We start from the raw sequence: 26,953 nt of genomic DNA, 5'->3' as shown, positions 1-26,953 counted from the left end.
TGAAAACGTTTTTTCTAAAAGAATAAAGGTTCATACTGAAACGTTGGCTTGGCATGTAATGTATTGACGCTGTAAATATATCTTATTATTATTATTGAGATGTTATGCAAGCTTGAGACGGACTAAATGAAAATAGTTGGCAGTTTGTCGACTGAAGGACGTACGTTGTGAATTTTGATGCGGCGTTCTTTGCCCGAATCAAAATGCAATCCTGCGGGTATGATTAACAAGGACTAAAATATCCTCACATCCTGTCCTCTATTTATGGCACTGTTTGGAGGAACAACAGCGGCGTAGAGTCGCATAATAGAGGTAGAGTAGTATCGTGTTGTCGACATGCCAATGAAAATATTCAGTGATTGTGACTGACTGTCACGGAAGTTGCTGAATTAGAACACAGGAAAGATGTTTGCGTTTTAGGCCCGTGGCTTCCCCATGAGTCATTCTGAACCCCAAATGTGGTAGTTTTGTCCCCTTAAACTAATAAAATCAATCTTCAAGTATAATATCATAAGTGAATTTAGTTGGAACCATAGAGTAATAAACATAGATAGAGGGAGTATAAGCAATTTTTAAATGTCCACAACATGGTTAGATTACGTTGTCTGAATCTGATATTATATTGAATGAAATATATTTATTTGATTCCCGATTAAATAAGCAAATTTGAATATTTGGAATCCTATATTTTTCCTAATTATCGAATTTATAATAAGCAGAATATTTATTATTTTCTGTATCTACCTACTGAAATCCAAGGTTTGACAACTTTTGCTCTCCCAGTGTCATCGGTTGTTTCACGTCACGTGCTTGAAGTTTGTTTTATGTATTTCTAATATATTTAGGTATTTATTTCAATATATTTTGAGTCAATATGAAACATTGATTCACCATGGGACATAAGAATTGCGTTCTTTGTGGAGAAACTCGCGAATTGAGGAAATATCGTATCACTGATATGTTTTCATTTCCGCGCGCTTCATGTCAAATTTGATAGTTCATGTTGGGGACAGAATTTGCTTACTGAAAATGACATATGCTCCCTCTATCTATGTTTATTACTCTGAGGTTGGAACTCTTATGGAAATTCTATGGTTGGCTCGCGATCACAGAAGTTTACGACTTCACACTTAGGCTGCCCATTGACAAGCTTATGTATTTATGTCGATGATACCGTGATTGCGGTCACGGAATACGATCGGCGCTAAGGTAGCGTTTACACGTCAGTAGGTGTAGGAGTTAATGGGCAATTTCGTCGATATTTGTGGTTCGTAAGGAGATTAGACGTCTGCGAGCAAACAATGGACACTCCTTGGATTCGCAACGATATAATGGCCAGTCAACGATGACTTCAGGTGGGTCGGTGAACCTAACACGTACTTTCTGATGGATTTGTGGGGAGTCTCTTTCTATTCTCATTCTTCTCATTCACTAACGATCATAATTTCGTTCTCATCTCATAGAGCATGGAGCTCACTGCGGTATTCCTCTGTCGGTAAATAGATCGTGACTGCGTTTTCTTCTTCTTTTTTCTACCGGTACCATAGAGTGTTGTGTGTTCGAGTGCTTCTTTATATTTGGTTTTTTCTGAAAAATTGTGTAGGTGAAGTGTTTTTCTGGTAATAGATTTGCCGGTGAGTGATAATTTGGATAACGCTATTCGGATATTTGTTACAACTGGTCTAACCTATCATCATTTGGTCACGATGTCAAAATTTTCGTTACTTTGCGTTCCTTACAAATTTTGGTGGTATCGTTCATCAGAACTACAGTAGATCTAGATAAGTCAACCTTCAAAAAAGACGTTAGAGTAAATCACATACTATATACTCAAGATGCATGGAAAACCTGGTGTGTCTACTTATAATTTCAGACAAAACGAGAGATATTTCAGATTTATACCTACTTGATTTCGAGGTATCGCGTCTGTTTCAGATGGCGCATCCATCGTTTATATTTGACATTTCTCTCGATCCTCGGCTCTCGTGACCTTCGAGTATAGAACAATAATATTTTATATTCTATGCTCGTAACAATCTTCTATACTCTGTCATTATATTCCATTCATTTCATCACAAATTCGATAGGAACTTAATTGTAATTTATTGTGAAAGTTTGTAAAGTCTAAAATCAGTATTTCATTTTTAAACGGCGCCAGGCAGATAGCGGGAATTCGAAAATTCCTGAAGAGCGCTACCTCACAGAACTATGGTGAAGCAGAACATCCAAGCAAGAGGTGAATATCTCAAAAAGTCTGAAACAAAATTGAATCAGAACACACACCACACATTCTATGCATCTTACATATACTTATATGAACAATTCTGTGGTCTCCAAGGGCGCAATTATCGAACGCCTAATGTCAATTCAGTTGTCTTTTTCACTCTTAGAACCAAATTAACCCACTGTACCAAAGAACGTGATACAAGATTCAATCTTCTCGACATACGATCATGAATTCCGAACAGTTGGCAACCCTGACTCGCCTCCTCGCGTACGGTTTAATGAATTGGCAAAACTGCAACACGTACATAAATCGTTTCCGCCAGGGAACAACGCCCGTTTCCAGACCGCAGTGTTACACTAAGTCATCGTCGTGGAGAACCAAAAAAAAAAAAAGAAGGATATAGACAACACCCCATCGTATGTTGGCGTAAAGCCGGCTTAATCCTCTCTAGAAACAAAAGACGTGCTCCTACGTGTATGGTGGGCGTGGTCGCTTGATGAGGCGTACGTAAGGAAGAAGAAGAAGAACGGCGTTCTTCTCATTGTTATGGGCTTAGCTAGCGAAGTAGGAAGTGGTACGCCCTCTGGGAATTTTTTAGCGAAACAGTCTATTGTGAAGGACGGCGTTGAGATGTCTTTTATTGATTTTGAAAAGTCTATTATTGGATATTTATTGATCGGGAGACTCGCTGTGAAATTGTTTCTTTATTGTTCAATAACTCGTTTGAAATAAATATAAATGCATCTAACAGGCCAATTGAAAAGTCCCCGGTCTACCATAGTAACACACATTTTTTTTGGGAAAATTCGATTTTATTATACAACATAGTTGCCCTCGAGAGCGATACAGCGATTATAACGATCTTCCAACTTTTCGATACCATTTTTGTAGCACGATTTGTCTTTCGCTTTAAAATAGGCCTCAGTTTCGGAGATTAATTCTTCATTGGCGCTAAATTTCTTTCCAGTGAGCATTCTTTTGAGGTCTGAGAACAGCAAAAAATCGCTCAGGGCCAGATCTGGCGAATACGGTGGATGCAGAAGCAATTCGAAGCCCAATTCATGCAGTGTTGCCATTGTTTTCATTGGTTTGTGATGCGGAGCATTATATTGATGAAACAGCACCCTTTTTTTTCAGATGGGACCATTTTTCAACGATTTAATCCTTTAAACGATCCAATAACGTTATATAATAATCGCTGTTGATGGTCTGACCCTTTTTGGAGGTAATCAATGAATATTATACCTTGAGCATCCCATAATACTGATGCCAATACTTTGCCAGCTGACTGTTGCATCTTACCATGCTTTGGAGTGTGCAGTCCACTCAGCTGAATGTCGATTTGACTCCGGAGTCAAGTGACGGAGCCATGTTGCAACCATTGACACATATCGACGCAAAAACTCAGGTTTATTGCACTTTAAGAGCTTCAAAAACTGTTCAGAATCATTAACACGTGGTTGCACACAGCTTTCTCATGTACAAATATTCGTGAATGATATGATGTACACGTTCAGATGATATCTTTACAATGTCTACTATCTCGATCAACTTCACTTTACGGTCATTCAAAATTATTTTATGAATTTTTTTTGGTTTATTCGTTGGCGACAGCCTCTTTTGGGCGTCCACTGCATTCGCCGTCTTCGGTGCTCATTTCACCACGTTTAAACTTAGCATACCAATCAATGATGGTTAATTTTCCTAGTGCAGACCCAGGAAACTCTTCATCAAGCCAATTTTTGCTTCAACTGTATTTTTTCCCTTCAAAAAGCAATATTTTATGAGCACACGAAATTCTTTTTTTCTAATAACAAAAGAAGCTACACTCACAACGCAATAACTCACAAACTAATGGTCCGAATGCTGTCAAATTTTGACACGTATCGTTTGAAGGTTGGTACTAACTAAAAATCATATGGATTCAATACAAGCACCCCCATCTGTGCATCAGACCGGGGACTTTCCAGTTGCCCTTATATAAAAGGTTTTATTTTTCCCTTGCCATCATACATCGGCACTTAATCATTTGTTCAAACTATCAGACGGAGAATGCATATTTATTTAATAACTAATTTTTTTGAATAAATAATATTGCCTCTTTTCGTGAACATTACTCAGAAAGATATAATATGTTTCAAAGGGTTTTTATATTAAAAAACTTGTTTATTTTCCCTGTGTGAGTAAGACCATTCTCAGATTCCTCAGAACAAGAATAGAAATCCAAAATTTCAAAAAATAATTTTTACCACATTAAAAACACAGCCTGTATCGAAAGGAAAAAAAGTGTCGGTTTTGCATGATGCGATGGCTACAGAGACAGACAAATATTCCTTCGAAAATCTCTAAAAACTTTCAGTTTATAAATACCACGATTCCCTAAACTATGCGATGAAAGCATCTCCGTTGAAAGTATCTAAATTTAGCCAACTTGGTCATACTTAATTATAAGTGATCATTGACATTGCGGGCAGCAATATAATAATTAAAACATTCGTTGTATCAACGAAAAATCCCTCTAATCCGTTATTGCGGAGATAAACGCGAACGTTATTAAAACAACGGCATCTTATCTTTTAATGAAAAAAATTGCGAACGTTCCGAAAAAATAGATAACGAAAATTGCAACGTTTGCTCGAAAACAACAATGCTGCTTATCGTTTGATGGCGAAGAACTCGACAAATATCGTAAAATTCCGTTTATTCGGACAAATATGACATTTTTATACACTTAATTTCTACCGTGAATTCGGGTTTTTTTAGGTAAAAAATATTTTTGAAAATAGGTAGTTCTAGGGACAGGACTCAGAGTAATAAACATAGATAGAGAGAGCTTGTATCATTTTCAGTAAGCAAATTTTTTCCTCAAAATGAACTATCAAAGTTGACATTAAGCGCGCGGAAATGAAAACATATCAGTGATGCGATATTTCACTCAATTCGCGAGTTTCTCTACAAAGAACGCACTTCTTATATACCATAGTGAATCAACGTTTCATATTAACTTGAAATATATTGCAATAAATACCTAAATATATCAGAAATTCAGAAAACAAACTTCAAGCGCGCCAAAACGTGAATCAACCGATGACATTAGGAGAGCAAAAGTTGCCAAACCTTGTATTTTAGCAGTTAGATGCAGAAAATAATGAATATTCTGCTTATTATAAATTCGACAATTAGGAAGAATATCGGATTCCAAATATTCAAATTTGCATATTTGATCGGGAATCACTCAAATAAATATATTTCATTCAATATAATATACATTTATAACGATATAGTAAAATTGTGGATTTGAAAATATATCACAATCCGACAAAGTAATCCAACTATGTTAAGGACATGTAAAAATTGCGTATACTCCCTCTATCTATGTTTATTACTCTATGGGACGGAACAACTCACGAAAAGTGACAGCTATCCAGATGGCGGTCTATTCAATATCAGACCATATTGGAAAATCCCTCTTTTCATAGATATAATTGACTGAAATAATAAAAAATTTAGGTTCTAATATGAGCATTTTTGTTCCTAACCGCAAATAGCCTTATAATACCAGGTATTTGCAGAATCGAAAATGAAAAAGGTTTTTTCGAAAAAAACTTTTTTGGGCAACCGTCCGGGAAGTGCTCACTTCCCGGACGCTTTTTCTTTGAGAAAGTAGCATTTCCCGGCCTAGTCCGGAAAGTACTTACTTCCCGGACTAGGCCGGAAAAGAATCATAGAATCCATAGCAACCGAGATAACGGCTGACAGTTCATATGGAATTAGTTGTCAAAAATTTTCATGTTTTTTGATCGCAATCGCAATAAAATATGGAAAGCAACAGCGATAGTGATATTTTACATGGTTGCCGAAAAAATATTGTACGCAACACACCCGAAAATGGTTTTTTTTGACTCACAGACTATTTTGTCTATTCGTCGTAAATTACTATTTCTTTAGAATTATCCAAAAAAAAAAGTGAGTCCTTGTCGCCACCGTCTTCTTCATATTCAAGCAGTATATAGTCGAACTCGAACCAAATTTTATCCATATCGTTCGGAAAACGACCGAATATAAATTCATTTCGCAAGATTTACTCAGAAATCTCAGGAATTTATTCCTGTTGCGAATCGCAGACGGAGATAGCGGTAAAAACATAATATTTTATTTGCGCTGTCTCAAACCGCCTTGCAGAATGTTGCATTCTTCGCGTATATCAGTTTTATTTCGGGAGTTGATCTCCGCGAAATATGGTCCTTCGATGAGGGATTGTAGGCGAATCCGAGACGCCAGGCGTCGCATCTGTTTCGACGGCGTCGTCAAGGGCGGACTGACATGTATATGCAACGACATAGAAATGATTGGAATTTCGCACAGATGTTGCGCTAATTTAAATGATATTTGGGAATTATACTAACTGACAAAGAAACTGCAACACCCAGAAGGAGCTGTTAAAATTTCAATTTTTTTCTGGGTAAAACATAAATAGTATAGCAAGGAGTAAATGATTGAAATTTGGAGAAAAAACGAAGGGTTCACAATTTTTTTTTAATAAATTTGTTAATAATGTGTTTGTCCACCGCGATTATCTATACACTCCCCGAAACGTCTCGATATTGATGCGATAAGATGGCCTATTTCTTCTTGAGGGATACTATCCCAACCTACCTATACTTTTTGTCTCAGAGCAGCCAAAGTCCGTGGGGGCTGGGTAAATTTCCAAGCCTTCTACCCACGATGTCCCAAACATGCTCTATGGGCGAAAGATCAGGGGATCTGGGCGGCCATGGCAAAAGATTCACATGGGTCACTTCGAAAAAGTTTGAACCAACTCTGGCAACATAAGGTCGGGCATTATTTTGCTGAAATATTGGATTCTCGAGCCGATTAAGGTAAGGGAGAACATATGGCTCCACTATTTCTTGAAAGTAACGCAGGGCTGTCATGTTACCTCGAATAAAGACTAAAGGTGACCTACTTACATGTGCAATAGCACCCCATACCATAATGCCTACTGTCCGGTGAACATGACGCTCAACATCAAACTGAGGTTCACGTCTTTCTTCCCGACGTCTTCTAACCCTTCTTCGGCCATCGTGTGCACCCAAGGAGACCCGAGATTTATCAGAAAAGACGACCTGATGCCATTCCACATTCCAATTTTGACGTTCTCTGCACCACTGTAATCGTTGCCGGCGATGCTCAACCGACAGGGGTAAATCAAGATGGGGTCGATAATTCTGCAGTGAAAACCCCACCTCCCGTAGACCAATGATTCGACCTCTTTCAAATTCACTTAGCTGGCGAAAAATTCCTTATACACGTGCTCTAGGCATTTAAACAACAACTAAACATCAACTTATGTTTCAATCTTTTACTCCTTGCTATATTATCTATGTTTCACTAATAAAATGAATTAAAATTTAAACATCTCCTTCTGGGTGTTTCATTGTCAGCTAGTATATTTACTTGGAATCCGATAGAAAAAGAATTTTCTAGTGGAAAATATTTAAGGTTTTCTTACGTTTACTCTTTTGTTGTTTCATAATTTTATGTCCTATAGCTTTTTTAAATATGTTGTGAAACCATTGAATGCTTATAACTTCTTTCCCTAATTCTGTGGTTATTCCGTTCATTCTTCCACATCTTGTAGAACAAAATCGTGCGAGAATATATCAGAAACGCACAGTTTTCATGGTTATATTTCATTATTCTATGTTGGTACTCCGAACTTTCCGCCACGGCTTTATCTGTCAATTCATCAATTTGCCTTAAAGAAATCAGTTCTGCCAACCAACATTTTTCAATGCAAAAATCACTAAATTATATTTATGGAAATATTTCATTAATTTCAACGAAAATGCAATGAATTAGAGAAAATAATGTATAATACTCGTACAGAAAGCTCATTCTACCACTCGTTCATTCCAAAACTCGCCACTTCGTGGCTCGTTTTTGAATTTTGAACTCGTGGAAGAATATCAATGCCTTCTGCACTTGTATTATAAATAACTATACCAGAGCTGTATCTGGAAAGATGGTGAATGAAATTTATTTTAATGTACAACTTTAACTGTGAAAATTGAAAGGGAAATTACTGATCCTCGAATAATTCCAAAGTTTTATTATTTCTATTAATTAGATATAAGTAGACCGAAAGTTCAAATGAAGGAAGTGATACCACCAAAAAAGAAATTAAATTATATCTACATATTCCTCTCATTTAATGTCCACAATTCTCAAATTATCTTTTAATGAGCTCATTATCCACGGTTAGGGAAATATGTAAGTTAATGTAAATTTGGGAGGGTCCAGCTCATTGTTAGATGCTAATCTAGATTCACTAATGGATTTCTCTGATTTCCATTGCATATACAAATATTGACGGCGTTCACACATCCCAATCTGATCGATGAAACTCCCTGTTTCTCATCGTTCGAATTCACTTGGCAAAAATACTTTGCCAATGGGTGTGGCAGTGTGTTTTTTCATCCTTCGTTGCTTAAAAATAAGCTATCCCTTAATACAAACGAAGTTTAGCAAATACGAGTAAGAATTTAAAGTTGTTTAGATATTTCTGTAGGGTTTACTTTTTAAGTTTGGTGTTGGAGGAGCATATAATCGTGAGGAATTATGGAAACTGAATTTGAATAATATTGTAGAGGAAGTATCGTGTTTTAAGTCGCCTCTAACCTCTTTGCCAATGAGGATAGGCAGAGATACTTGCAATAGAAGATAGAATAGAAAAATGTCTAGAAATTAATCTAAAAAAAACGGGATATAGAGATATATTCTGATAGTCAGGATGCAATCAAAGCATTTAGCTCACATATCATCGATTCTAAGATGGAATTGGAATGCCAAAGAAAACTGAATGAAAAAGGCAGGAATATCAAGGCCTTTTTAGTCTGGGTTCCTGGCCATTCGGGAATATCTTTCTGTGGCGTAGATAAATCTACCTACAAGAAAGAGTTTCAGGAGAAGCAAAAACCGAAAGAGAAACACTCTGACAGAATCGTCCTGATTTGGATCACTCCAAAAATTTTCTTCGAAACTTTGACACTGGGAGATCCAAAAAGTATCTTGATCTTAACAAACCTACTAGCATACTAGACCTCCTCACTGGATTCCTCATAGGGCATTGTCGCCTTAGAAAACACCTCATTAGAATGAGTCTAACACAAAATAACGAGTGCAGATTCTGTGGAGAAGAGAAAGAAACTTCGGATCACCAGGTGATAGAATGCCTCGCCATCACTAGCCAACGTAAAATCTGCTTTGGGCAAGAAACTTGTAGAAGTGAGGAATTAGCCTCCTAGATACTGGAGTTCATTAGAACTCTGGAACTGGCGAGCTGTAGATCACGTTATGGAGAGAATAGCTCTGATGAGGGGCAAATAGACCATTAGTTTGCAGTGAAACGGAACTTCCTTCATTAAATCTAATCCAATCTAATCAATGGAAATGTATATGTCCATAATAATTATAGTTGCGCTTGTGATTGTCTTGCCAGGAGATCTAAAGATAATCTGAAGATTGTCTGGCGCCTCTTGTGTTAAGTCATTCAGCGTTATCCAGGGTGCACCACGTGGAGGCGAACTAACTCTACACCCCTGTGATGTGACCATACGCTAAATAAATAAAAATAAATAATTATAGTTTGAAAACTTATGAAATGTTTCATTCCTATTTAGAATAATCATTTTGCTGCCTAGGCAGGAAAAGTAATACTTTGCTGTTCGATATGTATCTCCAAAACTAATGATTACTGTCAATCAGAGAAAAATAAATGTATTTCCACTTTCATTCCACCATAGAGACTCAACGCTCATCCCCAAACACTCTGTGTCCCTCCCAAACTCTATGACCCCAAACCCAACTGTCAAATTGACGTTTCATACGTATTTTCATCTTGCAGAAAAGGCGAAAACGTGCGCCAGGGACTTGGTGCAGACAGCGAAGCAGTGCGGATCCGGGGACAACATCTCGGTGATCGTGGTCTTCCTCAGGGATCCATACCAGATAGCGGAAGGGCCAAGGTGGAACAACCGCCTCGTAAGCATGGACACGCTGAACAACGCGAACATACCTTTCGACATGCCGAACAAGACGAACAACGTTGACAGCCTGACGGCGGAGGAGGGCATGCTGTTGAACTTCGCCGAGGGACTCAAGAAGAATGACGACCTGCCCAACAACGATCTGATCAAGGTTAGTTCCGTCTGTTTTCCATTCGAAGATTGAGTTGAGAGGGATGACCACCTCGTGGCTTTCCATCACGTATGTATCTGTTCAAACAGTACCCATACCTTTCCCCTGTAAAACCCCTTGTAACGTTACAATTGCCCATGAGACTCTTAAAAACTTATTTCTAGGGGTGGTTTGGCTTATTTGGCAACAAAACTCCTACCCAGGTTTTTACAAATTTAATAAAATTAAAATATACAATAATCGATCCTTTTCACTCTTAACTAATAATGAAATAAAAAACTTAACTTAAATCGGTTTTAAATGAGTTACTCTGCTATTAGGATGGAACGTCTTCTGTAAATTATTTCCAGCCTTCTGAACACTAAATCTTATCAGGAAGCTATAGTACTCCAATCCCCATTCAACGAAGTTGATGTGATAATGCCAGGTATTACGCAGGTATTCTTTCAGATTCAGGAACTAAAGTGTTCTAACATACGTACTATTTCAAATTCTGTATCTCAAGGAAGTACTTCTTGATTTTTTTCAACTTCAAAATATATTTCTGTTGTTCCAATTCCACGGGAGGTGCGAGAATCCCGACACAATTCTCGCCGATAAATTAGATTCCAAATCTCAAATTAAATTAATAATGACTGAAATCTAAATCTTAGGTACGTTTCCTTGCTGAAGTCTCGACAACTATTGAAAAATCTCTCTAGGTCCGCGCATCCGCGCTCCGACCGATGGTACACGATCAACTGACAAATTAACCGCGTCTTCGGAAATTCCAGTAGCGTAACATGGACCGAAGCGTGCAAAATCGTTGCACCCTTTGATGAAAGAGGTTTTCCAATAAGAATAAGATTAAGAAAACTAGTACTTATGCACACATTGTCGAAAGTTTTGACCACCTCCTCTCCCTATCAACTCTCAACTTGTTGAATGTAACATGACAATTTTTTGTGTGTGGAATTTTCACTATCTGATCACTTGAATGAAAACGATAAACCACCAAAAATTGTTTCTTGTTCGGGAGAATACAGGTGTATTCGAAGTCAACCAGTTTTCAGCGAATAACAAAAGTTGTAGAATTGAGAATATTTCGTGTAAAATGCCGGGACATCCAATTTCTCAGTTTGACCGGGCAAGAATAGTAGCCCTACATCAAGAAGCTTTGTCGAACCACCAGATTGAGCAACGTTCGAATATTCCACGGACTTCAGTAAGACGCATAGTTGCCCCTTTTCCTGGAAACTGGCAGCGTTGCCCGGACACCTGTGACAGGTCGACCCAGAGTAAGATCTGCAAGGGAAGAACATTATATCGCAAATTTTACTCGAAGGAATCGAACGGTATCTGTAACAACCCTTCGAAGTCATTTTTTGAGGGGCTATAGAAGGGTAGTCTCGACTTGTACCATAAGGACACGGTTGCATTTCAAAAATTAAAGGGCAAGAAGACCTTTAAGAGTAATCACCTGGACATAGAGCTACCATTCGGCAATGGGCAGAACACCACCAAGACTGGCTTTTACCACAATGTCACAACGTACTTTTTTCGGACGAGTCACGATTCGGTTTACAAAATAATAGTCGACAAGAAAGAGTTAGTAGAGATCCAGGCAGACTAGAATACTCAATTTCGCCAGGGAAGTTGTGTCCTGTCAAGACTCAAGGCAGATCAATAATGTGCTGAGGGGTATAATGTTCACTCGCCGTATCCATCTTATTATCGTTGACTGGTGCCATCTATGTAGAAAACATCATTGAACAAATCATTGTTCCTCTGCGCAACGAATTTTGGGATAATTTCATTCATCAGGATGATAACGGCCCACCACACCGCACACAAAGGATTCAAAACTTTCTTCAAGAGAACAGTATCTAGAGAATGGCCTGGCCAGCAAACTCACCTGACATTAATCCAATTGAGCACGTATGAGATTGCTTAGGGAGAGTAATATCCAATCGCCAGAACCCACCTCAACTTTTCTGGAATTGAGATTAGCCCTTGACTTTTGACGAGGTGTGTATTTTAAGAGAAGTCAATGAATGTGTATTTAATAATAATAAAGAGGAAGTTATGTCTTTAACTAAGGGAAACGATATCAGTCAAATGGCCACCACGGCTACAGTTGCAACACCATATCCTTTTCATTGCATTTTTCATTACCAATTTGCAAATTTGTGTCTGTATGTTCTCAATAACTTCACGAATTCCATCTTAATAAGGTCTTGAATCGATTAAGGAGCATTATCATATGTCATATCTTTCACATGGTCCCAAACAAAAAAGTCTTAAGGTATTGAACTAAAAGATCTAGGTGGCCAATTGTGGTCACCTCTTCGAGAAATAACACTCCCAGGAAACTTTTCTTGCAAAATTGTGATTGTTTCGTTGCCGTTTGGTCACACAAGCTCAAAAAACTCATCTAACAGTGACACATCGGGAGGTTTCAATTTTTCACATCTCTAACTTGTCCCAACAGTTCAAATTCTTTCACCAGTTCCACTATTGCTGACCGAGAAGGTGCTCCACGACCACACAACTTTAGTTTTGGAAATTGTGACTGCAAAATTTTCACCATTTTTGTAGTGAATTTTAACAATTTCAAAGTGTTCTTGAAGAGAATTGAACGATAATTTCAATTTTTGGTAATGACGTACTTTTTACCTGTCAAATGTCATACCCTTTAGTATGACACTTTTCAACACTGCATTACTCCTATTAAGGTTGCCAAATTGAAGTAACGGATTGTTGGAATGTCGATGTCAGAAAAAAATTTACGCCATTGTTCACTTCACGATGGCCAGGGTAATACACACCATTCTAGCATTCACTTCTAGGCTACCTCTATGTTACGTACCACTTATTCTTTACTTATTCTGTGAATTAGTAAGAAATAACAGACCATATGTTTCCAGATGTTGGAGAAATCGAACAGCGACAGACTGAGCCCGTCGGACTTCGACAAAGAGGACAACCTGGGCCCGGAGACCAACGTTGACAACCCGGACGACGGTCCGATCGTGGGCTCGCCGAATTTCGACACGTTGAAACGGCACTCCTCGGAGGCCCTCAACAACAACCAGAACTGCAATAACCCGTTCAACGACATCGAGAAGACGCTCGAGCTCAACCTGAACCTGAAGGAGGGCACGTTCGAGGGGTTGACTTCTCCCACGGAGGAGGAATGCGAACCGACAGTCAATTCCGGTGAGTTAACAGTAAGAAAACGCGACATTCTGTGGTTATATGATCAGAAAAGGTGTCGTCGTCTATGGTTCGTCGGATAGTTCTATGCGCAACCACAGATGGTTGGAACATTGAATAGTCTGTGATCGCACTTTTATCTATGATAAATGTATAGAATGTCGTCCGTCTATGGTTCGCAATCGGTTATCGTCGGGATGATAGGTATTCTGTGCACTGGAAGATACCGTGACGATGACATATTGATTCCGTTTTTTGTTTCATGCGTCGTTTTAGAGACCACAGAACTGTTGTTCAGGGTTATACAATTGAAAACGATTATATTGGCAACACTGTGTATTATTTTTTGGATTATCGATGAATTATAAAGAGATCTGTTCACGAAATGGCCGCTCAGAAATGATGGCTATTATTTTGCCTTCAATATCAAGAAATTTTATCAATTTTTGCTTACTAATGTAGCAGCCAGTGAATGAAGATCAATAATACATTATTTTCGATATCATGTACATCTCAATCTGTGTTCAGATGAAAGTAGTAGTCTTTGGTCGCAAAGTTTTGTGCTCAACCACCAACCATTGAAACATGGAAAATTCTGTGGTTATTCGCGATTATCTATGATTAAAGAAGATATCGTCGTCTATGGTTTATCAATGTTCCATGCACATTCTGTGTGAAATCTCGTAACGTTTGAACCAATGATCTAATCATATTATTATCAGATTGAACACTCGAAGATTCTGCGTGAATCTTGTATTTTCTGCCTACTTATATTCGGTGTAATGCAGCGCTCTATGGGCTTGAAGTGCACCAGAGAAACCGGTCAATGCGTAATAATTCTGACGCGAAACCAGCTAAAGACGTGAAAAATTCACCTCTTTCGCCTCTAAAAGCTGATCCGTGGACGATTGAACTCACCTCAAGGTACCCGGTAATATGGTTAAGTTCGTTGCCTCTTTCATAACGATGTTTATAGTTTCTAGATATCCGTGATTGCAATCGATAATGAAGTAATAGGGTATTGGGCACCTGAAAACGGCATAGATCCACGTATTGCTCAAACCACCTCCGATTTGTTTATGTTTTTCTGCCTCGATACGTTTTGTTTTCCTACAATCGCGATTGACATTTCGCAATGTCATAGAATCAAGATAGACGAGCTCGATTCACAGAAGATATCGTGTAAGGTTTGACGTTTCGCAACGTCATAGAGTCATGATTTGCAGAAATCGTTACGAAGACGATCTCATCTGTCTGTTTCGCAATGTCATAGAATCGCGGTTCGTAGAAGAAGTTATTTGACGTAAGTGGTACAGACCGAGACGTTTGATCTGTGTATTTCCGATGCATATTCTTCACCGTTCGGATCCCAATTAGGCCTACGCTTCGTTACGGTTTCTAGAAGAACAACAAACTGCGATTTAATGGCTCTAAATTAGCGATAATGAACATCGCGGCTAATTGCGCCTTTTTTATTTTCTGTGTTCGATGTTGTGTGTCTTAAGCCGTGCTTACACCGAAGGTGAAGGGGCGATCGATTTCCGCTCATATTGCATTAAAAACTGGTGCTTTTATGCAGATAGGACAGCCTTCTTAACTCCGCAATGAAATAATTTTAATTTTCATAATCTTGATAGATGCCGTAATGCTTGTGTTAATAGTAGACTATGATCAGAGTCACCACCAGCCAAATGTTGATTGTAAACATAGAGTAACAGACATAGATATATATATATATATATATATATATATATATATATATATATATATTCTTTTGAGAAAGAGCAAATACAAAATATTAATTTCAAACAATCAAGCATATGTGTCGATGAATCTCAGTATTAGCAGAGGAAATGTAACGGGGCATCATACATTTCAACGTATGATACAAGAGAACAGATAAAAACCTCAGCAAAAACTCTGTCTCCCCGTATCGGTGTAGTGACTGGTTTGTGTAAACGTTTACAGAATAAGCTGACATAATAACAGACATAGATGAAAATACGTATGAAACGTCAATTTGACAGATGGGTTCCGGTTCATAGAGTTTGGGATAAACCCAGAGATAATTTTTGTTAAAATTTGTGGAACGTATAGTCAAGTGTTTTATTTCTTTTATTAATATTGAAATTATGTTTCACCAAGTGATAAGCGAGGAATCAATTTCGATAAACCCAGAGTGTTTGGGAATGGTCATAGAGTAATAAACATAGATAGAGGAAGTATACGCAATTTTCACATGTCCTCAACATGGTTAGATTACGTTGTCGGATTGTAATATATTATATATTTTCAAATCCACAATTTTACTATATCATCATGAATGTATATAATATTGAATATTTGAATGAAATATATTTATTTGATTGGTTCCTGATTAAATATGCAAATTTGAATATTTGAAATTTGATATTTCTCCTAATTGTCGAATTCATAATAAGCATGATATTTATTATTTTCTGTATCAACCTGCTGAAATCCAAGGTTTGGCAACTTTTGCTCTCCTAGTGTCATCGGTTGTTTCACGTCGTTTGGCGCGCTTGAAGTTTGTTTTCTGAATTTCTGATATATTTAGGTATTTATTTCAATATATTTCGAGTTAATATGAAACTTTGATTCACTATTGGACATAAGAAGTGCGTTCTTTATGGAGAAACTCGAAATATCGTATCACTGATATGTTTTCATTTATGCCCGCTTCATGTCAAATTTGATAGTTCATGTTGGGGACAAAAATTACTTACTGAAAATGACATATGCCCCCTCTATCTATGTTCATTACTCTGTGATTGTAAACAGGCATATTTTTCGGGTAACATGTGAGAATATACTAGTGTTGAAAAGAGTAAGAATTTTAAATATTTTCTATGCAAACCATAGATCGAAGACATAGAATTGGAACAAGTTTTTCGGCGTAGTTTATATTCTGTGACTAATTTTTTGGCCTTCCGTCACGTCATATTGACCGGCCGACCAAAATAACCCGAATTGCATATCGATGATACGTGCTCGTTTGTTCCGTTGACACAAATATTATCCGTGAATTCTCCGTGTTTTGTCACGGGCAAAGCATTTCCTAGAATTTCTCGAACGTTAATTGGAACGACAACGTTGTCGACATACCTACGTGCTCCCCTGTAAAACCTCATCCTCTGTGCGTATACGAAAGAAGTTATTGTTTTCTGTGGTTCTAACGATTCTGTGACCATCGTGCATAGAGCGGAGCGCTCTTCTTTTATTTTTTGCGCGGCCTCGCTCGGTCGGTTGAGGCGTAAAGAACAATATAATTGGCGAAAATAACGAATAGTCGAGTCGGTGCAAAAAAGGGCTGGTTTTCGAATTGGAATACGCCTGCAGTTTTATGAGTTATGTCCGTGCCTGGAGCACCCCATTAGACAAACCCACGTTTCGATGGTCTCTATATTCTCGTATTGGAATTGCAGAAACTACTTTTGGACTGTTGGTACGATCGGACGTCCACAGATAAAGATGTACGATGATTGGAGGAGCGGTTCTTGGGCTCTTATTTCCAATAATAATTCTTTGGAACCCGGTTTCGGGTTCGAATCCTACCGCTAGACGGTTATTAAGATTTTTATGTTGGTATTAATTTTATTTTACCGGTTTTTTAGTTGAGTTGAATTATTCTCTGATGAAAAAGGAAATAATAAGGAATTATAGAAACGACATTAATAAAAAACTAGCTGTACGCCCTGGCTTCGTACGTTCTGTCAGGCAACCCAAAATACATCCTTCGAAGTGTCAAATTATACTCTTGCCGGCCCCGGCTTCACAAGTTCTTTCAGGCAACCCAAAATACATCCTTCGAAGTGCCAAATTATACTCTATGATTGTTAACTCGGTCGGAGGAAGAAGAGCCTTTTTTCTCTTTTTCGTACGATTTTTTCGAAAATATTATGTTGTATAAATCTTCTCATGACAGTAATGGACACAACAAAAAAGAATTATCCTGCTGGATCTCGCCCTTTCAATTATTTCTTTAGTTGTAAGAGTTTTTCTATTGTTTTTCATGAAATTAATTGAATAAAGACCTTTATTATTATTTTCTTTTTCGACTTTTGCCTATACGCGTAGGATTTATCCCCGCCGTCGGCTTCTCACTCCTCGCTAAGAGGAACATTCACTCAATCCCAGATATTTAAAATATCAGAAGGGTAGAGCTCGGTCGTGTCCGGTCCTTGTGGTCCCCCTGGTTGTCGTCGAACTTCTGGTCCTCTTACACGCGATCCTTGGACCTGTCCTTCGCTTCCTAGGAATTTTCTCACCGTCCTTGCAGTACCTAAAAGAACAGCTTTTTGCATTACATTACATATATACTCACTAAGCCCTAGTTGCTTGATATTTCTCTTGAGATTTTTGGGTACTATTCCTGTTGTTGAGATGATAATTGGAATAGTTCTCGTTGATATCATTCCCCACTGGCGCTTTATCTGAAATTCGAGGTCCCTATATTTTGAAATTTTTTCGACCTCTTTTTGACGCAAGTTGTTGTTATTAGGTATTGCTACGTCGATGAGTATAGCTGCCTTTTGATGTTTATCAACTAGCAATATATCTGGCCTGTTGTGAGGGACGTTTTTATCAGTCAAAACTGTACGATCCCAGTACAGTTTATAGCGTTCGTTTTCCAGGATGGTCTCCGGTCGGTACTTGTAGTATGGTACTTTTTCAGATTGAATTAGTGTTAATTTAGTTGCCATTTCTTGGTGTAATATCTTTCCTACTGCATCGTGTCTCTCTTTATATTCATTTCCTGCAAACATCTGACATCCACCCGTGATATGTTGTATTGTCTCATTTGTTGGACACCCATATCGGCATCGATCGTCGGTAATAGTTCGATCCTTTATGATATGCCTGCAGTAATTTCTAGTTGAGATCACTTGATCTTGGATGGCTAAAAGAAAACCCTCTGTTTCTGGGTACATTGCACCTGATGTGAGCCAATAGTTCGACGCTTCAATGTCGACATGATCCTGGTTCACCTCGTTGAAATGTCTTCCATGCAGGGGCTTCTCTCTCCATCTATCCAATTTTTCTTGGTTTGTCTGGTGGTTGTATGAAAATTGCTCCTTGTGAAGTTGTAAAGGTGTTGATTCGTCTGCTTCACACAGTATTTTGTAAAACTCTGATGTACTTGCTTGATCTCTGAAGTGTTCCCGTAGGCTTTCTATCTGCCCACTAGCAAGTTCCATGATGTCCGTAAGACCCCTGCCTCCTTTATTTCTCGGCAGTGTAGTCCTCTCAATGCTGCTTTTCGGATGGTGCTTGTTTGCTTTTGTCATCAACGTTCTCATTTTACGTTGCAAGTTTTCGATGTCTGTTTTGCTCCATGGAACTATACCGAATGAGTATGTTAGAATTGAACATGCATATGTGTTGATGGCTCTCGTCATGTTCCTGCTGTTGAGGTTTGTTTTTAAGATTTTTTTGGTTCTCCTAATGAACTCAGTTGTTAAGTCTTGCTTCATTCTTTGGTGGTTGATTCGTCGATTCTGTTTTCATTCCAAGATATTTATAATAATAATAATTATTATTATTATTATTATTATAAATTGGTGCAGTCGTTCGAACGTGATGTTTTTACATGATATCCATAGAGCCTCTTTTATACAGGGTGATTCACTGGGATGGCCTATTAGACGTTTTTGGAAAACTAATCGAAATTTTGAGCTGAAAATTTGCATATTGGGGCTTGAGACAATGATCTTTCTCCCTTAAAAAATGTTCAGATCTTTACAACTTTCGGTTATACAGGTTCAAATGGCACACCCAGTATATTATTGCATTATTAGATAGCCTTTTTGACGACAATTTCGGCAAATTTTACATTTCCTGTATTTTAATTTTATTTTTCGTTGGAATTCTTGAGAAATCCATAAACCAATACAATTTTCAGTTACAATTAATTCATTACAATTCTCGAAATGACCAATCTAGTTATGGAAACATCGAATTTTAGATTCTTTCTGTATTTTCCGGAAGTTACAGACTATTCCACACTGTTATAAATTGCGGTTTTTCTTCAAAGTTCTTCCTCGATAACTCTTGAAGTATTCATTTTAGGTATAGGGTATGTTTAAGTAACCTCCACTATTTTTGTACGTAGAATCGACTGAAATAATAAAAAATTGAAGTTCTAATTTGAAAATCTTGAGTTTTGATGAATTTGAGTTGTCCAAGTTCATGATCTTCTGATAAACACCCTGTACATATTTGGTCCAAACCGCAAACAGTCTTTCAACATTAGGTATGTGCAGAATCGAAAAGGATAAATTTTTTTTTCGAGAAAGCTTTTTCTTCCAAAATTTTGAATAAAATTGAGTGCTCATCGCCACCTTTTTTCTTATAAGAAATCCATTAACTCCTGAACCGTTGAGTTTTTACCCAAGGTATGGCACATCGCCGAAATTCTCATCAAAAAAGCTATCTAATGATGCAATAATGTACTGGGTGTGCCAGTTGAAATAAGAAAGTAGTAGTATGTTTCCGGTATAACCGGAAGTTGTAGACATCTGAAAATATTTCAGGAAGAAAGATCATCGTCTCAAACACCATTATGCAAATTTTCAGCTCAAAATTATAATTAGTTCACCATAAACGTCTAATAGGCCATCCCGGCGAATCACCCTGTATATATAAATAGCATAGAAATAGTAAATTCAGCTCGAAACTGTATTATTCTCTTCGTCATCCCTGGGAACGTCATTGAAATGGCGTGAAATCCCCAATAGACTACACATAATCCGGAATTAAACGAATGCGACAGTTCCCACACCACGTGACCGTCGTATTACCCACCCCTCATAACTCATTTCGCGCCCCACCACGCGAGGGTGATATACGGCCTCTCCACCCCCCATATTTGTAGAGTGCCTCTCCCGTACAACGAAGAGATCTTAATCCGTTTTGCACGCCCGTCATTAATCTCTCTCCGATCTGATAATAAAATCCGATACGACTATGACTTATCCGACCGTCGGTCGCTTTATACGTTCATTTTCCGACCGTTTTCACCGCATCAATCTCGATGACCCTCGTAAATCCGCGCCCACCTTACGTTTCTGTGGTTGGCCGACCGTGCTGGTCTCGAAAAAGCGGACTGGACACCCCTAGATCTTCGAAACTGTCAGCGGGTTCTATGGTTCTTTATTTGACGAATATAGAAGTGTCTAACTTTCTGTGGTTTGTCTTTGGCGAAACATAGATTTCGGAGGTTTCTATGATGGTTTTGAATTTGTTCGACATAGAGGGCACTTTTTTATTGCCATCCAATCATGGAAGGACATTGTGTATTTGAATTTGTCTATTTCGGATGGAATCGAACTTTTTATTGATTCTTGGCATTTCTTCGATTCTCCCTACTGAAAAAATTCGAAACATATAAATTCGTTCTCTGAAAGATATTCCGTGGTTCATAAGATTATAACTAAGATATCTAAAAACATGGTGTATGCACTCGTCAATTTTTGAATGCAACGAATGCAAATTGAGAATATAAGTTTTATTTCCTGGCGGCGCTGCAATATCATACTTGCCATTTCGATCTTTTTTCCATTGATTTTGATTTAAATTCGATTGATGTAACAAGTATCAAATCACAAGATGAACTCCAAGGATCAGTTTCCTATGTAAAATTAACATTTGTTACATAAATTTTAGTAACTTCTCATTATAAGAAAATGTACAGAATGCCACTGTGTCGAAAGAAAATATAAAATTCACTAATGAAAGGAAAAATACGATAGTATTGAAGGTTTTCAACTTTTTTTTCATTTAAGGCCCTTATCTAAGAAAACAATGGTAACTGAATTTTAATGAACTAGTTGTTTCTATATCATATCTTGTATAAGTGCACCGTGTGCAAATAAAAGTTCAAAAAAAGATCATCTTGCAAATATTTGTATTTCCCAGGAATGTCAAGAAGAAAACAGTGAAAAGTCATCTCCATTTTGTACATCTGCAGTGAAATATTCGCAAAACTTTCTCTAGAATAAATTCAAATAACAAGAATCTGTTATATTTTGTTAATAGCGGCAATAGCGCTACCTGCAATTGACTTAACGAAGCTTAACTAATATCCTCAAAATTAGCAAAACAAAATCTAATCAGTGCATTCACCAGGTTTTTAGACATGTTAATCGAAAACAATACATTTGTCAGAGAGTGTCGCATCTTAGTACTCTATGGTTTATCGTCCGCGAAATTTGACCTTTACACTATCGACTCCCGCAATAAGTTCTGTGGTTCTAAATCCGACATAGAATCTCGATCGTATCCGAAGCAATTCGTCTTATTTTAATTCAGCGTGTCGTCGAAGCCCGCAACCGTCCAACTTCCGGGAAGCCGTACACGAAAATTGGCAACGTCGACGGATAAATCGAGTATACGCGGGGCTTCATCTTGGTCCGACCGAAACCCGATACAGGTGGATAATCATTATCTTCTTTCCCGTTCTCCTTCCGGTCGACCGACCGACACTTCCTTATAGACCGGAAAAAGTAAGATCGTATCGAACGACGTAGAATGCTGAACGCCATACGTCATGCGGTCATAGAATTCTGTCAGTTTTCCAGGTTTTCCTTCAGGCCACAGACGCAGGTGGCGTGCGTCATAGAGATGGACGAAAGTAAGTGTTGCCAACTGAGTCGGTTAAGGAGAATATTAATCAGGGCGTGATCTCGAGTTGCAGAAATTTCAGCGTGGAACGAGAAGGGTGTTTTTTCCTATTGAAACTTTAATTAAGCTGACGTCTGAAATGTCGCAATATCCGTTCCCAATCGCGATAGGCCTGCCGGGAACGATTCGATAACAGTTAAATAGCTAACGGGCTTGTTTATATCGAGCGATATTGTGCGACTTGACATTTAGCTCTTTTTTTCTATGATAAGCTCCGGAGTGGATTAATCATAAAAGGCTGGGAATGCGAAGCACTCGTTGCGGTTGTAAATCAGTCGGGAAAGCAATAACAATCTCCGATACCGACGTACAAACGACCTTTCGCCGCTCGATAAATGAATTTTCATCGAGTGGAACCGTTGGTATTTTCTATGATCGCGTAACAGCCGAACACACATCGTATATACGTCAAGGCAACGTCTGCTACGAGGCCTGGCGCTGGAAAAGGCCGGCGATCTCGCCTTACCATTTTTCCCCTTTCGTCGAGATGGAAATAAATCGTTCTGAGGCGCGTTAGCCCTGATTGTTATGACTTTCACACCAATTTCGATCGAACACTTCACGTATACATGATTTTGATGGATGATGACGTATGTCTATGATTCTCTCTGTCTGTGATTCCCGTTTCCATTCGATTCCAAGGACGATTCGTAATTTTTTGACGTTTCGTCATGGAAAATTAAATTTGTACCAGTGAGTCATAGATATTTTAGTGGCTGCCAATATACACCTCTTTGCTATGATTTCCGCTGTCAATTCGATTTCAAGGACGATTCATAGATATTTCTGACGCTTCCTCATAGAAAATTCAAAGTTGTTCTAGTAAATGCATAGATATTTTTCGATTGCCAATATATTCCTTCGCTTTCTCTAGTATTTTCGTCATCAATTCAATTTCTAGTTAATAGAGTTTGAAGAATAAGATATAAAATGGTATATTTCTACAGAGTAAATTGTTGGAATGAGTGTGTGATTATTTTGAAAAATTGTGCTTTGAATGTTCAATGTGAGGATGGCCATGAATGATGAATTAATGAAGGATCAATTTGTAGGACATTAAACTTTTTCTTACAACAAAAATATACTTTCCATCTAGTAGAGTTCGTCTGTAGCAAATGTATGGATAATGAAAATGATAGCTTAAGGATGAGATTATCGCGATATAATCATATGAGTTATCTTCCTTTTCCCTCTATGATTTCTTGTGAGAATTTCATTTCCATGGCACATAATATTTCTATGACGTTCCTTTACAGAATATTAACTCGAAGTCCCAATTAATCATAGATGACTATCATATTATGACGTATCATTAGGGTTATTGAGATAAACTTCCTTCATTTATTTCCGCTGTTAATCCAAGGACAGTAGATATTTCTATGCAATTCTTCCATAGAAATATCAACGTTATTTTTGCAAGATAAATCGTAGGTGATCATGAATTACTGTGCAGTAATTGAAGGTGATCATGAGTGATATATCAGATAAAGGAATTATGGATATTTTCAGGTGTCGTGACGAAGGGAATTGTCTAGTGATTAATCATTTATCATTATCAGATGCGATAATGGCCCGCATAATCATTTATATCAATAAAGATGATCCTCCGTCTGCATTGTCTGTGCAACGGGTTTAGGGTAATAAAAATAACCAGTTACGATGCGACCAAGATCTATTTTGCGGCCTCCGCTGGATTGAGATTGTGTCTCTCCTCCTGGAAGAGAGCCGGCGACATTTATTTTAGAAGCCGCCTCTTGTGTTAATGAACCCTTCTTTCGTTGGAATTCCTCAAATAACACATGTTTAACTCTTGGATTTATGGGCGAGCTCATCTCGCACAAGTCGCGGAGGGATTGTTCCAACTTCCAACGACGAGAATAAACAATTTTTCATATTCAACACAACACTCGGATTACTCCGTCCTTTATTCAATGATCCCACTTAATCGATGGTTCGATTCTGTGGTTTAACGATGCGGAGTTACTGAACGCGCTATCGATTCATTAGCGCGCCAAATTCCGATGATTTTCCGTTATCGAACTCTTTTATCCATATTCCATCAAGTGTTTTATGATATTACAGTACACGCAAAGAGAGATTAATGGAACAAATACACATTTTCGTGGATATTCCTTTCGCAACCATCTGAAAACGACGAAAATTCCAGGTCTTTTCTCCTTCAGAACCTCAAAATCGTCGGTTTTTCTTGCCGTAGGCCGGTCGGTCGAGTCTCCAGAAACGTCGTTCGGCTTCGGGCCTGCGCGCCGAGCTCCCCCGATCGCGGATTCGCTCATTTCATTCCATGCACCAGCCGGCTTTGTGAAGTTTTGATTGACGTTGTGTTCTGTGTGTGTGTGTGTCTAAAAGTGCCTGTATTTTTTTAACGTGTTTTTCTACTGTTTATATAAAATCCTAGTGTCTTTTCTACATCTTCCAGGACCTTTGTACATAAGTAAGGTACGTTATCAAACCAATTTGATGGGATAAAAGTACGTCTACTCCGGTTCGGTGGGTTTCAGTTATTCATAACATCCATTTTAAATAGAAATAGCGAGTTGTTGAGGAGAGAAAACGACCTCGAAATTCAGGTGTATAACGTGTGTGGATCGAGGGGGTCCAAAAAGAGATTCTAGGATTGCTTTTATTGTTGTTATATCAACTCGAAATGAGAACGCAGTTTCTGTGTTCGGTATTGAGAGTGCATCATCTGTGGTTTATTTTCGTTACATTTCCTATTTTCGTAGGTGTACGAATTATAGATAGTATCATTGGAAATGTGACACAAGATTGCACTATTTTGGAGCACACTTCCCATCTGTCACCCTGTCATCCCTTAAATTTCTTTGTTCCTTTGTCATAGTATAGATTCTTTGCACACCACCGAAAATGTTGTGAATTTTGCCTTCACCTGGAGGGTTCCATCCTTTTAAGTTCGCAACAAGTGAAAATCTCCCACTGCAATGTACCAGACGTATTATCGATTTCGCAGATGTAGTTGCCCTTTTGACACCGGGTGCCTAGATTTGGCAGTAGACATAATTCAGGATTTCGCCCCCTCGTTACAGTTCACCTTGGACGACCTACCCTAACATCTGTCTGTTGAAAGATTCTAGTCTGCCATCAATTTTTCGGTAAAGTTCACCTATTCATATTATATTTATTTAGTAATATAGTTTTGAACTATATGTTGGGTTTTTCACTTATTTAATCTTTGTTCAGCTGTGACATTATAATCAAATCTTGGATTGAATTTTATCTCTCCAGATTTCGTATTCTGTCATTGAACTCTATTTTATCGTTTTATGTTATTTTATACGAAAAAGGTTAATGTATTGACTTTTTTTTTGGTAATTTTGTAAGGTAGTGATAATCGAATGAGAATTATGGGTTAGCAATTTATTTCTTTGTAGATTTTCGTACTACAATAATATCCCACCTTCGATTTCATTACGTACTAATTTTTTGTTTCGAATATTTTACTTATTGTTTGATCTTCTTTTGTCTTATACGGAAAAGTGCAATATGAAATTTGATGTGACATTTTGATGAAAATGTCAATTCGCAAACTTTGAATTGAGTTTTTTTGTTGTTAATTCCGAGAAATGAACATATTCTCGCTGAACCATCTGGCTCAGATGGTCTGTCAGTTGCAGCCATGTTTGTTGTGTTTTCGAAATATCTCATTTTATATTACGATTCATATTAAATTAGTGTATTATGGATGATGATAATACGCAAAGAGAATTACATATATTAAGTACACTTCTGTACCGTGTATATCTGGTGCTTTTTTATTTGGTGATATGCCTAGAAAGGTTTTTTCAACAGGGTAAGTTTGTTGTAGTGCTTCCATCGCGAAACATTTGTAAGTTAACATGTAGAACACTGCTTTCTAGTACGTTTTATTGACATTTCAATCGTGTTTTCTCTGCAAAATCGACATATTGCAGACAACAGTCTGCGCTTCGTAAAATCCTGTAGCATAAAACGAAGCGCATTCTTGGAATAGAAAAAAAATTGCTTTTATAATGAGGAACTAGGGACAGTTGGTGGAAAATCTTGAACAGTTAATTAGGTTTGTGTTCGCGTTTATCAACGAGTTCCAATTCAGATAAAACCGCTACTGTTGTATTGTACGGGGGGTAATCTAGAAGTATCGACCAACTAGTTTATGAGGTTTATTGCAAATAATGTTTTGTGGTTTTATGTTTATTTTAATTTTAAAATGTAACTACGATTATTAAATTATTGTGAGCAGAACTTCAAGATTTACTTATCTATTTAGCGTTGTATTCAGGCTCTCCTTTGTCAATTTCATCTTCAGTTCCAGCCATAAGTGCTGTGTCATCGGCTAAACCAATTCAGAGAATTTAATGACCTACACCTTTGGTAGGTATCATCTTGCGTTTCGATAAGGATATACGACCGCGGATACCTAACCTCATAAAACGGCAAATATACTTCAGAACGGCCTCATAAAACATCAGACACATAGGAGCTTCCGCGTTTTCCATTGGCGCTGCGATCGTAAGGTCTCAACAACACTCAATTTCTTGTCGGAATTCTAATCTGACATATCGAGTTTCTTCTGTTGATCTTCCTATCGCCAGCCAAAAGTTCTCTTCCGTCTAA

The 26,953-nt window shown here is 37.9% G+C and overlaps 1 protein-coding gene across 1 annotated transcript in view; it reads left to right on the top strand.

Annotated features, from left to right (window-relative positions):
• Positions 1-26,953, top strand: part of LOC123680725 — an 86,464-nt gene that overhangs the window by 39,499 nt on the left and 20,012 nt on the right. Inside the window, exons 8-9 of the mRNA XM_045618769.1 lie at positions 10,134-10,426; positions 13,333-13,624. Of these exons, the coding sequence (XP_045474725.1) occupies positions 10,134-10,426; positions 13,333-13,624 (585 nt within the window). The remainder of the gene's footprint in view (positions 1-10,133; positions 10,427-13,332; positions 13,625-26,953) is intronic.

The sequence above is a fragment of the Harmonia axyridis genome, chromosome 5, assembly GCF_914767665.1.
Source record: "Harmonia axyridis chromosome 5, icHarAxyr1.1, whole genome shotgun sequence".
Lineage (NCBI taxonomy): Eukaryota > Metazoa > Arthropoda > Insecta > Coleoptera > Coccinellidae > Harmonia > Harmonia axyridis.
The sequence above is the reverse complement of the archived record's forward strand: the minus strand, read 5'-3'. Positions and strand labels throughout refer to the sequence as shown.